Below are 14,452 nucleotides of genomic sequence, written 5' to 3' on the forward strand. Positions count from 1 at the left end.
TTAGCGCAGACATTTAGTACGCTTCACTTATTTTTGCACCATTCACCCGCACTTTACTGAATCTCACAAGGCACACATAGCCTCTATTGTTCATCAGATAAGAGTCTACTGATTGGCAGGCTGAGTTTAGTTCTCAGACTATTTAATCGCTTTAGTTTACTTGTCTATAGCCACGGGCCGTATGTCAACTGGGGGTAACTGGAGTAAAGACCATGAGGACGTTCTAAGTATTTCAGTTCACTTTCAACATACCCTTGGGCATTCTTGCTTGTTATCATAAGTTACATTTACCACCTTAGAATTAAGTATATACTCAGACCTCATATAAGAGGATTATAATAACATGGAAATATAGAATAGGTGCCAAAATTACAGTCCCACATGTTTTCAAGAGCCTCTACTCAGGAGGCTTTATGGTGCCGTACAGGCAAAACCCAAGACTGAAAACATTAACAGACATAATAATAACATTGTTTAATGGCAGCCTCTGTTTGGAATGGTTGGGAATGCATGAGTGTGGGGAATATTTACAAGGGCACCTGAGACACGCAATGTCTGGATAGAGTAAGGGTCTGGAAGTAAGTGCAGTGTAAGCACAACTTTCCACTGTACATACAGTATGTAAACATAGACATATGGTGTATAACCAATGTAATACCAATGTTGTACAGAGGCTGATACAGGTAACTACGTCCTGATATGGAAGGAATGACATCAACGTGTAGAGCTTCCCTTTTGACAGTTGAAGATGAGAACTCCAAATGGAAAAACACTGGGATGATTCAATGATCAGACCTGACTGAACCCCTTGCTGAGTGAGGCTCCTCACACAACCACTCATGTTTTCCCTGGGTGAGATGAATTACATTTTTACTTCACCCTGCATTGAAAAGCTCACCTGCTGGGCCTATTACAAGGTCTCCATACATATGTTTGACCTCTGCCATTTCATTTAACCTGAGTCAACCTGTTATGCTCCATCAAACATGGGAATCGGATACCTCAGAAACACAGGTGCCTTTTGCTTTGCACTATGCCAAGCCCCTGTTCCTGAACACATAGAGCCATGGGAGATGGGAGAAAGTCACCCACATCACATGAATCAGCCACTGTGACAGGGGTCTGTTAGGTCGAAAGATCACACAGAGGATCACAAGTCTCTCTTTTACTGCTCCTTCTCCCCATTTCTATTAGCGGATGACAAGAAAGGACGGATGGATTTCTAAAAGCGTATATTTCCGTTGATGAGGAGATAAATCTGATCCTTGCTGGAGAGTGGAGAAGAGCACAGAAAGGGTCTTCTTGATGTCCCCTTTGAGATGTAAATGACACTGAAAGAGGAGCAGGTGTCCACTGCTGAGAGGGAGTGTGTGAGTTGGTGGAGAGGTGGGTGCACGGATTCCTAAACTATTAACAAACATACCTCTAGCAGGTTAGACCACAAATCAAGAGCAAGAGGCAATACAAACGAGACCATTAACAAATCTTGGTACGCAAGGTTTCGCAAGGCCGCATGCAACCAACCAAACAGACATTATCAAACTGTTGTGAAATCATGAACAATAGTGTACTCAGTATTTTTCAAAATGTTGGGCAATCAGTGCCAAATAAAACAATGGCATACAAGTAATTCAAATTCTTTGGTAACTTCTAAATCTTGACTTGCATTTATTTGTTCATTTTTCACAGAAAAAGACCAATACAAATGGTTAAAATGATTATTGCTAATTGACCTCGGGGACTTCAAAATTGCCTGCTGCTCAGAGACACCGGTAGTTTACCTAATTGTCTGACCTTCGATTGGGTTTTTTCGGGGCACAAAGGTAGCAACTTGCGTTGAAAAGTGTTGCTATTCACTCCAATTATCTCACTAAACAGAAAATTGTGAATAACAAAACCGCCTGCAAGTAGTCACCTTGGATGACCTCACCTTGAGTAGGTTACACCGTCGCTGAAAAGAGGAACGGTAAAAAAAATTGACAGAGGTCAAATATTTCCTTAATTGTGTTTAAAAAATATTTTTTTAACTATTGTCACACGTGTTGTTTTACATGGCGTTTTAGCAGACTTTTTTCTTCAAAACATTTAGAATCACAAATGTGGAAGACAAGTAGGGGTCTTTTACGGCTCTACTGCTCCCTCTGCTGCTATAAAGTAAACTCACACCACAAAGCTACTTTATTAGTAGGCTTTTAGCTATTCACTACTATACAAAATAATAACACATTTCCAATACGCAAACGCAATGTCAGCTGTTGTTGATCAAAGTGATTTTATTTGTAAAAACAAAAATGACAATATGAAACAACTTTGAGATAAATACATATTTGTTGATAGTTGACAACTTTAAACATCTGCTATCTGAGCAGCTAACCGATCGCTGCAGCTGTACATAGTCCATCGGTAAATAGCCCACCCAATTTACCTACCTCATCCCCATACTTTTAAAAATTTATTTACTTTTCTGCTCTTTTGCACACCAGTATCTCTACCTGCACATGACCATCTGATCATTTATCACTCCAGTGTTAATCTGCTAAATTGTAATTATTCGCCTACCTCATGCCTTTTGCACACAATGTATATAGACTCTTTTTCTACTGTGTTATTGACTTGTTTATTGTTTACTCCATGTGTAACTGTGTTGTTGTCTGTTCACACTGCTATGCTTTATCTTGGCCAGGTCGCAGTTGTAAATGAGAACTTGTTCTTAACTAGCCTACCTGGTTAAATAAAGGTGAAATAAAAAATAAATAAAAACATAAAAATACCAAAGGCCTCTCTGAATAAACTAAATTAAAACCATTGTGCTGAGAAAACATGAATATTTCTAGGGAAGAAAGCATTGCATATGTTTGCTTTTTAAACTGTAAAGTTAGTGTCAAAATTATCTAGCTAAAATATAGATTCAGTTTCTACCATGATTTATGGCAAATGGTGGATTATGATCATCAAATATGGATGTGTACACACAACAAAAATAATGTTTCTTTACAAAATGACATTTGACAAATTAGTCTTATATACACATTTTAAGCATTAAATTAAACTATAATAGCTGCAAAATGGGAAATATGTGATACAGGTCACTATACACTTGGGTGGAGAAAGGCTATGTGGCTCCCGAGTGGCCCAGTGTTCTAAGCACTGCATCTCAGTGCTAGAGGCCTCACTACAGACCCTGGCTCGATTCCAGGCTGTATCACAACCGGCCAAGATTGGGAGTCCCATATGGCAGCGCACAATTGGCCCAGCGTCGTCCAGGTTAAGCCGTTATTGTAAATAAGAATTTGTTCTTAACGGTCTTGCCAGGTTAAATAAAAAATCAAATATGTTTTTGTTTACTTGACCTCCATTCACCTTTTATTGCTTTTTAGTGAGGTCTTAGAGGTGACCTGTACAACAAACATGCAGCATTCAGTGGAATGATATATTGTAGCAATAATAAGTGTTGTGCATCGATTACGTCTTAATCTCTACTGAATCATTTCCTATAGTGCCTACAACATAATAGTTAAAAAACCTTTGAGACATCTGACTGCAAACCTTGTTGCCTCTAAACTTGAATCACCAAAAAGGCTTCGGTCAACAGACTGTCCATTATTTTCCCAAAGCAAAGGCCTGATCTTTATCCCAACAGGCCTCATGATTTTCCCAAATGAATATAACATTTTTAAATGGAAAGGCTTCAACGTTATCCCAAAAGATGAAAACTCCAAGATATCCCAAAAGTATTCCCTTCGCCGGTATGCAACAAGTAAGGCTAAGCATCCAACAGGCAATGGATCAATCCGATGATCCTTATCACATTGTTATTTGGTTTTGATCACCATATATCTGGACCTGTCACTCAGTGTAGCAATAAGCTGATCCATGTCTTTACAGAGCCACACTACATGACCAAAAGTATTTGGACACCTGATCCTCAAACATTTCATTACAAAATCACAGGCATGAATATGGAGTTGGTCCCCCCTTTGCTGCTATAACATCCTCCACTCTTCTGGGAAGGCTTTCCACTAGATGTTGGAACATTGCTGCACGGACTTGCTTCCATTCTGCCACAAGAGCATAAGTGAGGTCGGGCACTGATGTTGGGCGATTAGACCTGGCTCGCAGTCGGCATTCCAATTAGTCTCAAAGGTGTTCGATGGGGTTGAGGTCAGAGCTCTGTACAGGTCAGTCAAGTTCTTCTACACCGATCTCGACAAACCATTTTTGCATGGACCTCACTTTGTGCATGGGGCACTGCCATTCTGAAACAGGAAGCCTTCCCCAAACTGTTGCCACAAAGTTGGAAGCAAAGAATTGTCTAGAATGTTCCGTTAAGATTTCCCTTCACTGGAACTAAGGGGCCTAGTCCCAATCATGAAAAACAGCACCAGACCATTATTCATCCTCCACCAAACTTTACAGTTGGCACTATGCATTGGGGTAGGTAGCGTTCTCCTGGCATCCGCCAAACCCAGATTCGTCTGTTGGACAGCCAGATGGTGAAGCGTGATTCATCCCTCCAGAGAATGCGTTTCCACTGCTCCAGAGTCTAATGGCGGAGAGCTTTACACCACTCCAGGAGAAGCTTGGCATTGAGAAGGGTGACCTTAGACTTGTGTGCGGCTGTGGAAACCCATTTCATGAAGCTCCTGACGAATCATTCTTGTGCTGACGTTGCTTCCAGAGGTAGTTTGGAACTCAGTAGTGAGTGTTGCAACCAAGGACAGACAATTTTTACGCGCTACGTGCTTTAGCGGTCCCGTCCTGTGAGCTTGTGTGGCCTACGTCTTCATGGCTGAGCAGTTGTTGCTCCTCGACATTTCCACTTCACAATAACAGCACTTACAGTTGACCAGGGCAGCTCTAGCAGGGCAGAAATTTGACCAACTAACTTGTTGGAAAGGTGGCATCCCATGATGGCGCCATATTGAAAGTTACTGAGCTCTTCAGTAAGGCCAATGTATGTCTTTGGAGAGTGCATGGCGGTGTGCCCAATTTTATACACCTGTCAGCAATGGATGTGGTTGTAATGTCCGAATCCACACACGTCCACAAACACTATATATACAAAAGTATCTAGCCTGCAAGGTCCACATCATCCAGCACCTGTGCAGAGGAGCAGAGGTTAGCACTATACAGCCGGGCCGTTCCACAAAGAGTGCCTTTTGCGTCCCATTGATATTTTAAGTAGAAATTGTGCACCAATATTGAATTTTAACAGTGAGTTATATTGAATGAAGTGCCCTTTAATAAAGACCACATAGATAATGAAATAAATTCAGCATGTTGACATGCTCCTCCGTGCACCGTCTGACTTCTAGGAAGATTTTTAACCCACTTAACCCTAACATTTTCACCATCATTGTAAAGTTATTTTGTTGCTTTGACAAAGTAATTTTGAAGATTCACAAGGGTATTTAAGATTAAATCACCAACCTTGTTATAGTCAACCTTGTTATAGTCAACCTTGTTATAGTCAACCTTGTTATAGTCAACCTTGTTATAGTCAACCTTGTTACTTTATTTGGCACTTAGTCTTTTTATTATTATTATTTAACCTCGAGAGGGTAAAGTGAAAAAAGAAAAAGAAAAGTGCTTTTAATGACAATGTTAAAATGAGGTGAAATCAAATTAGGTTGACCAAGTTACTTTCAAAAGGCACCGAATTGGTGGAACAATCCAGCTAACTGCTATGAAATATGAACATGCATGAATACTGTACATGTAGCATGCAAGACATACAAGACATACAAGACATATAGGCTTTTAAGAAACCCAAGGGCAGGAATGTGTCAAATCATTGTGAGGAATGTCCAGTCCTCTCTCTTTCTTGCATACCTTAAATGAGTTAAATGCTACATAGTAACTGGAATTGCCTGGCACAGTGAGGTTTGTGTCTGGTCTCCAGACATCAGGTCCATTACCACCTGGCAGGGACAATAGATAGCCACAGGGGTCGAAGATTTATACACAAGTTGTACAAGGCACATGTCATACGTCACCTTTTACTGTATAGTAAAACAAGCTCGCAAGTTCCTTTAAGTATGGAATTGACATGTAATGAGTGTAAATTCGAGACAAGAGTGCTCGGAGTTCCTTTTTAGGAAGGGGAAGTTAGCAGCTGGGATAACAGAATATACAGGAAAACACACCAAGACTGCTCTCTGGTGGTGAAGGATGGAAGCTCTTTACTTATCGATAAGGCCAACTGGGAATTTGACTCAACCAACCTGACTTGAAACAATATATACCCAGCTCTTTCTTAGGCATTAATCAAAATGAAATGGCAAGTGTTTACATTAAATTTTAAAAGTATCAATAGTAGTATAGCTTAGTTTAAAAAAAGTTTATATTTCCAATTTCTATTACCTACAAACCACAGGTGGTTGGGAGATTTGAATGAATATATATATATATATTTTTTTAAACACTCCCATTTTGTGTGAATGAAGGCAGTTTGATTTAATCAAGTCTCTTGTTAAACCCTAGAATCAGATAGTCTATTAGGTGATGATTGTTTTGTATACAACTACACAACCAATAAATCAATAGCATGTCTCCGTTGCACAAAGAACACCATCTCCCTTGCACAAAGAACACCATCTCCCTTGCACAAAGAACACCATCTCCCTTGCACAAAGAACACCATCTCCCTTGCACAAAGAACACCATCTCCCTTGCACAAAGAACACCATCTCCCTTGCACAAAGAACACCATCTCCCTTGCACAAAGAACACCATCTCCTCTGCACAAAGAACACCATCTCCTCTGCACAAAGAACACCATCTCCCTTGCACACAGAACACCATCTCCCTTGCACACAGAACACTATCTCCCTTGCACATCAGTAACAGTCAGAGTGAAGAAGCATGAAGAGGTAACATAAGGATGAAAGTATTATAACACTTGGCAGTGATGCATTAGTGTATGCTGCTGACTGTGTGCTTGCTCTAGGCAATACAGTGTCTTAAAAGCAGGCAGAATAAAATCATATGAAAAATATACAATTGTCGCCCATAGTTGGGCTGCAGTGACATTAGCCATGGTACACCCAGTTGCTGGTATATGGCTGAGCTGTGCTAGTGCCTGATAAAGAGACAGAGGGCTTGGTTGGCATGCAGAGGGCCTGAGAGTGAGTGAGTGAGTGAATGAGAACTGTCCAGGATAAAACAGGGGATGTTCCAGTTCTTCTCACTCACCATCAGGCCCAGTTTCACACATGCAGTTCCACCTTCTGCCCACAGCGAGAGCTACAGGTATGTGTCCTGATGATCTGCCTCTGTGCTACTCAGGCTCTGTCTGGACATCTGGAGGGGCGACTCTTTGAGAAGAGACTGGTCGTTAAAGACTGGTTGGTCATTAAGGGCTGGTTGTTGGGGAAGGTGAGAGTCTTTAAGTGTGTTTGGGAGGGGTGTGTCATTGACGAGGGGCTTCTGTGCTGGTGAGTCTCTCAGAGTAGGCTGAGGATCTCTGAGTGGAAGCTGAGGCAGAGGATCTCTGAGTGGAAGCAGAGGATCTCTGAGTGGAAGCAGAGGATCTCTGAGTGGAAGCAGAGGATCTCTGAGTGGAAGCTTAGGGTCACCAGGTAAATTATAAGGGTTGGGGATCTCCGTGACAGGAGGGGTTTTCTTCATACTTCCTTTCTTAATGCTCTTCTTCTCCTCTTTGCCCTTCTTCTCTCTCTTCTGCAGCTGAGGGGCAGGCAGGGGCGACTCGACGATGATGGTGGGGTTCTGACGAAGGTCCTGGCGACTGGGAGGCTCCGAAGCCATGATAGCCCTGGCACCGTGCATTCTGGGAGGAGACTTCCAGTGCAGCTCACCGCGGTTCTTCCTCCAGCGCTTCAGCTGAACATGGTGCTCGCTCTCAACGTCCCGCTCTGAGATGGGCACATCCAGAACCTGAGGGAGGAGAAGAAAGAGAGAGAGGTTACTGCTGGTCACTGATAGATTATAGGCATGCAGTACGCTGGGAAACTTATGTACGAAAATACTCAATTGGTTTAGGCTATCTTGTAGGAAATGTGATTCAAAAAGTATAGTGCTAATGGCCAAGAGGAGAAAAGGTTTGTTAGGTGGTGAGACATTCCAGTCCTTATCTTAATCTTGTTAGTAAATGTCAAACTGTCTGAGGCTAAAGGAGCTTCATAGTCACTCACAGTGAGGATGGTCAACACTATCAGAGAGGCTATTGTCAAAGTGAAGAGACACCCACACAAAGCCAGGGAGGGACTAGACACTGACCAGTCAGAACTGTGAATCACTTTAACTTCCACTCTGAACTCTACATTTCTGAACAGCCATTGTTCTCTTTAGCCAGGCACAGATGATATTTCCACTCTGGGTAAAATAGGGGTGTCATTCTAATCTCTATAAAACCGGACTCAGCAGCTAGATGCATTTCAGTGTGCTTGAAGACGATACTTCTCCGGTGTTTATTATTGTGTAAGTCCTGTGTATCTCTATTATCGTTGACTCCCTGCTAGTGAAGCCCTTACCTCCCCGGACGAGGAAGCCCTTACCTCCCCGGACGAGGAAGCCCTTACCTCCCCGGACGAGGAAGCCCTTACCTCCCCGGACGAGGAAGCCCTTACCTCCCCGGACGAGGAAGCCCTTACCTCCCCGGACGAGGAAGCCCTTACCTCCCCGGACGAGGAAGCCCTTACCTCCCCGGACGAGGAAGCCCTTACCTCCCGGACGAGGAAGCCCTCCTGCATGTAGCGTGGCTCTATGGCCCTCAGCAGCTCCATGGTCTCATACTGGCCCTGACACGCATTCAGCTTCTCACGGGTACCCAGCATGCACTTCAGCAGCACCAGGCCCACCCGGAAAATTATCTTCACACCTGGGGAGGGGTAATAGGTCACACAGTCACTAACTGGACATGAGGGATGAAGCCAGAGTTTAACATCCACAATTGCAAGCATCACCGGAACTTTACTGATTATCTCAATGGGTGATCAACAATAGTGCCGATCTCCAGTGTATAAATTTGAGGTTGTAACTGAATGAATCCAAGACAGATGTTTGTGTGGGAGTTTCTGCAACTAACGAACCGTCACAGAGGAACATGTCCCAGACACGGAGAACTGAGGCCCAGGGCAGGGTGCGGGAGAAGGCACACATGAACCACTCTGTCATGTAGAGAATGGGCTCTATTTTATGTTTCTCCAGGTGGCGGTAGGTTATGGGGGAGACACGCCGCGTCAAAGCATACAGGATCTCTCCATCTAACTGGATGGCCTCCTGCAGGGACAGAGGAGAGAGAAGTACGTAGTTTCATACTGACAGGAGAACAAAACACATTGTGTGGTCTACCTTACTCTATGGGCCTTATCTGGTAGTGCATTAGTGAAGGGTACATGTCTTACCAGCCCTGCACTGTAGTATCCAGGGAGGTACTTCTCACAAATTTGGACCAGCCCCCAGAATGCATCCTGTGGAAAAACATACAGATGATGGTGTTAGGAAATTGTGACTGGAACCATACCTTTAGAGGGAAACAAAACTAAAGCACAAAGTTACGGCAGGCTAGCTATAGGTGTAGCGTACATAAACAATTCCATTGTAACTAGGGTCACAAAAGGAAGGAAGCTGGTCGAGAGCAGTATTCACTTAGCTAAACCACAGGTCAGGGAGTCATTGTGAGAGAACCACAGTTCAGAGTACAAGAGGCACAGGGCTCACCTCAGCAGGCATGTGCATGAGCAGCACAGCAGCAATGGGGGCCTGGGCTTGACAGTAGCCCTCCTCTGGCCTGTACAGCGTGTAGGCCTTCAGAACACGGAACAGGTCCTTCTGTCTGTGTGGGTAAACAAACACACACACAAACCCATGAACACAGCAATGAACACACACAAGGACAAAGGTCAGACAAGACTAAATGTCAAACATTAGTCCCTGAGTGAGGATAAACGATCCTATTGTGTGAGACAACTAACCCGTGGCCCCCTCGTGATACAAACATCTCATGGAAGGGGAACTGTCTGTGCAGGTCTTTCTCAATCACATCCAGCTCTTTTGGGTCTCCAGCCTGACTGTCCAGCTCCTGAAACAACACTAGGGAGAATCAACCTCAGTCCCACACAGGAAAAACAAACAGAGAGCGTGAGCAAGAGAAAGAACATAACCAACCTCGAACTTCCCCCGGTTCTGTTCCCTCTTCACTTTTCCTCCTGACAGGTAGAGCCAAGCACGGCCTCGCAGTGAGGGTGGGATTCCTTTCTGGCACCGCAGTCTCACCTGTTAAAGAGACAGAGAAATGTATTTATTACCAACCAAAGATTGTTCCAGTAAAAATCCAGCTGCATTACAAGAGAGTTGTTATACTAGAGCATTATAGAGTCAGTATCGTTGACTGAACTGGAGGGACCCTGTAATCATGGAAACAATACAAGCCGTTGGACCTATACAATCCTCTATGAGTTCAGTTGAATAACTCATTCACACTTCTACTCAGTCCATTTCTTTTTACAGAGATCATAAGCTACTGCCACTCTTTCCAGAAGAGTATGAACAGCCATTGGAGGAAGTCATGGAACAACAAAGTAGAGAAGGGGAAACAGAGACACTATGACTCCTGAGTGAACTCTGGGATCAACCAGCATAGCAGCCAGAGGAAACATTGCTTACAGATCATTTTTGTGTTTATTTAAGTGCGTGCACTTCAGTGCGATTCATGTGGTAATACCCTTAACCAAGGCATACTTGAGTTTGCAGTGAGAACAAGCTAGTCGCTGTGAAACCTGCAAGCTCCACCATAACTTTGTTACATGGATGGGTCATGTGATGTTACCCCCACCCAGAGTCTTGCTCGGTCACGTGTTCCAACATGGAGTCGGTGAGGGAAATAAAGGGATGGGTTGTGTTATGCCCTGCTGCTGACTCATGGAATGGCGATTAGGCTGAAGTTTAATAGTTAACGTTAGACACACGGGTAGAACTGGCTAGGCAACTTGAGGTGGAAACCAACCGGCCTGAGAAGCCAAAGCCCTGAACAACCTCCATGAAGGAAACTATCCAAAGCGTTACACTTCTTCCAACCATTAAAGTTTACTGGGGAACAAACAAGTCAGTGTCTGACATGCAGGTTAATCACTGGCTTGTCTGAATTATTAGGGAACACAAACAGTGTTGTTGTTCTAACAGTAACTGTGCTGTAGCAGCCATTACAATACAGCCCAAACCCCCAACATGCCTGGACAGAGGATGGCATGGAAGCAATACTTATATTTACAAAACCAGGGCAGAGTGCTATCAAGATGCAAGAACTAACTAGACCCTGGTTGGCTAATAACATAATAAGGAGTTGCCACATAGTGTGAAAGAACTGATTTAGGATCGTTTGAGGAGTAATTAAGACCACCAGATGGTAAGAGACACTGTCACAACAGTCTAGACACGGCAACAAATTAAGTTGTGTCAGCCCTATGAATGTTCCAACTCTCAGCAACTCTGACCTTTTTGTGTCTCTTGACCATCCATTTGTCCCAGTTGCTCAGCATGTCTAGCCACTTGACCTCTCGCTGCCTCAGCACCTCTGGAGGGACATCCTGAGCCCTGAGGGAGAGACAGAAGAACAAGGAGGAAGTGTTAGAACTTCCTAAATCTAAGCAAAATGATAGAATTCATTTGATAAAAATCTGTTATAGCTTTCTAGAGTTTCAAATTGTTTTATAAAAAAAAAGGTGTAGAACTAGAATGCAAATAAACAGGTTTTGAAGAATTAAAGATAAGAAATTCAGCGGGAGGAAAGGGTAAAACAGGTATCTGAGAGGCATTTGATTTTCCCTCTACGTACGCAGGCAGGGTGGGCCTTGTGCAGAACCAGAAAAGAGATTAGGTAATGCTATAATGTGGTAAGTTTGGCTCCATGCCTCCATCCAAGAAATGGAACTGAGCATGAGAAAATATATAGGCCTAACGTTTTCTTATAGCTTGGCATGATGGCGCTCAAGCAGGATGTAATCATCAGCACAACCTTGTAATCATGGGATATAAGAAGTCTTCAAAGAGAGGCCATTAAATTTGGACAACCCTCTTTCCTCTTAAAGCCAGAAGCCTTAGTTGCTGCATCCATTTTTTGTCTTCTGAATGATTGATCTATACCCATTGATTCTTGAAGAATATAACATAGAAATGCCTCATGTGCTCAGTTCAACTGTAGTACCTCATCAGAACACAAAATAGTTTACCCAAATGTTAGTAAACAAAGTCAAATTTAAACAAGAACTGTTTAGCTTCAAAGCCTGGTAAAAACAGAGCTATGGATACAAGGACTGGACATGATATCACATGTATTGTCTATGAATTTGAGAGCGGTTACATTTCTCCAGCCCCATCTCTTCCCTTTTCAGAAAAATGAGGGTGGGAAACGCTTTCCTATTGTTTCAATTAAGGATTCTAGCAGTAATTCTATTCACTCCAATCCCCAAAGCTAAGATAAATATTTGTATCTTCCTTTGCCAGTTTGCCTACCACCTTACACAAATGAAAATAAATAGACTCTGCTGTACTTAAGTAGAATTTTGTTCATCACATAGAAAAAAATCTTTGTCTCCCACTTCCTATAAAAGCATGAGCCAGAAGAGGCACTCCAACAATGGGGCACCAGAGATGTGGCACAAGGCCAGCCAACACTACAGAACACAGGAAGCTCCCAGACAGATAGTGCTTGCACAAATTTCCCTCATTCCTTCCATTTGCAGTGTGCTACACTGCAGGGCATGGACATAAGCACAAGAACAAAGACTTCTCACAATTAGAGAGATGTACCTCTTGTTGCCTCTGGCAAAACCATAAAAGAGGAAATTGGAATAAAATACATATTGTTGACATATTAAATTATTTGGAAGGAGAAGGGTGCATTGAGAAAATCAATGTGTAATTGTACATCCTAAGACTTAAACTTAATGTAAGCTAACTATTAAAAGAAAAGAGACGTCAAAGTCATGAAAAACATGTGCTGAACCAAGTGTACAAGGAAGAATGTGCTCAGGAAAACAAAGCCTGGTGTCCCTCCAATCATGACAGGGAGCTTTTGAGTCCCCATGCTGTCAGCTGCATAGTCCAAAAGTTAATATGATGTCAGTGTCCATAAGGCATTGTGATTCAAAGACACCACAAAAGAGGGAGATGAACAGGAAAGGAGACTAAGATGACAAAGCTGGTCAGCGTCGCCCTTCACACCTAAAGGTTTATTCTCAGTTCCCCCTTTCAGGGTGTTCGGTTCTTATCATCCTAGGCAAGACCAAACACTGTATGTAAACAAACAGGGGCCTTCCTAGAACTTCAGCACAGACTGGTGGCTTCAAGGGAGGGTCTCTGCTTACAGAGACTTTATGCTAGTCCGCAGTTTGAGTAAATTGGCTCACATATCTTAAAATAGTACAGGGTATTTAAACAACTTAGAGAAATAAGTCACATTCGGTAAGAACAGTGCGTTTATGCCAAGTACACCCCAAATGGCCCCATTCACATTAATTGGGAGGTTGATACTGGAGGCATGCCTTTTTCCATAGATGGGACTAGAGAAGAGACAACCCTTTAAAAACACACATTTGATGTAGTCACATTTCACACACCCAAGTAACTATAGGAGTGTGCAAGCTTACAAATTATATGGGGCAATGTGAGCAGAACACCAACGTTACTTACGATTCTTCTGAATACTGTTGCGCCCCTCCAATAAATCCATATTTATCAGTGTGCCTGTCGTTGGTAAAGCCGTTCATCTCGGAGTCTGAGCCAAGGGAGCTCTCGTCGTCCATATGACTGCTACTAATGGTCCTGATACTTCTCGAGTCGGCCGACTGGCGACCATTCTCTATTTTAGCCATGATTCTTTCAATAATACATCTATTTCTTTGGCACGGTCACAACCAACAGTATGTAACCAGGCGAACGTTTACAAACAAAACTGATGCCATGGAATACGTAGCTAGCTAACGATAGCTGTCAGGACTAGCTATCGTCTGGTATGTAGCTAGCTAGCTAGCTAATTCATCTAGTTATTAAAATTCTGAGCGAGCAAAATGTTAGTAAACACCGCACGTTTTCCCGTGTGATGTTGACGTCCCAGCCTTTTCAGACAGTAACATCAGCTAGCTGCCGTGTGCGCGTTAATGATCGTAAACGAATCTGGCTAGCCTAGCTAGCTTGTAATGTGGCAATGAATTATTTAGCTAGAAAGTTAGCCAGCTAGCTAACTAGGTAGCACAATTCACCACAAATGTGCATTTGTTGGTTATGTCATGTTGGTGAAGCAAGCTAAAAGACAGTTTGTGTCGTTCCTTCCTTCCTCCTGGTCCATGTATTCTGTTTCCTTGTCAAGGCAAGTTGAGAAGTTCGGATGTCCTGCCTGCGCTCTCATCTAGCGCAGTGGTTGCAACTTGCGTTCCCCATTGGTAGTCACATCAGCTGCCTCACTCTCTTGAACATCTGCTTACTCAATATTTTG

General features: G+C 43.0%; 1 protein-coding gene across 1 annotated transcript; it reads right to left on the reverse strand.

Annotated features, from left to right (window-relative positions):
• Window positions 1-2,253: 2,253 nt before the first annotated feature.
• LOC109878680 (TBC1 domain family member 10A-like) lies at window positions 2,254-14,430 on the reverse strand. The gene is made up of 9 exons (XM_020470893.2): window positions 13,651-14,430; window positions 11,454-11,553; window positions 10,129-10,236; window positions 9,936-10,042; window positions 9,682-9,796; window positions 9,366-9,431; window positions 9,051-9,240; window positions 8,685-8,839; window positions 2,254-7,896 (listed from the first exon to the last, which is right to left on the reverse strand). Exons 1-9 carry the CDS (start codon window positions 13,830-13,832, stop codon window positions 7,246-7,248), a joined length of 1,674 nt encoding a protein of 557 aa, XP_020326482.1. The 5' UTR covers window positions 13,833-14,430; the 3' UTR covers window positions 2,254-7,245.
• Between the last annotated feature and the right edge of the window lie 22 nt (window positions 14,431-14,452).

This window comes from Oncorhynchus kisutch, linkage group LG3 (assembly GCF_002021735.2).
Source record: "Oncorhynchus kisutch isolate 150728-3 linkage group LG3, Okis_V2, whole genome shotgun sequence".
Lineage (NCBI taxonomy): Eukaryota > Metazoa > Chordata > Actinopteri > Salmoniformes > Salmonidae > Oncorhynchus > Oncorhynchus kisutch.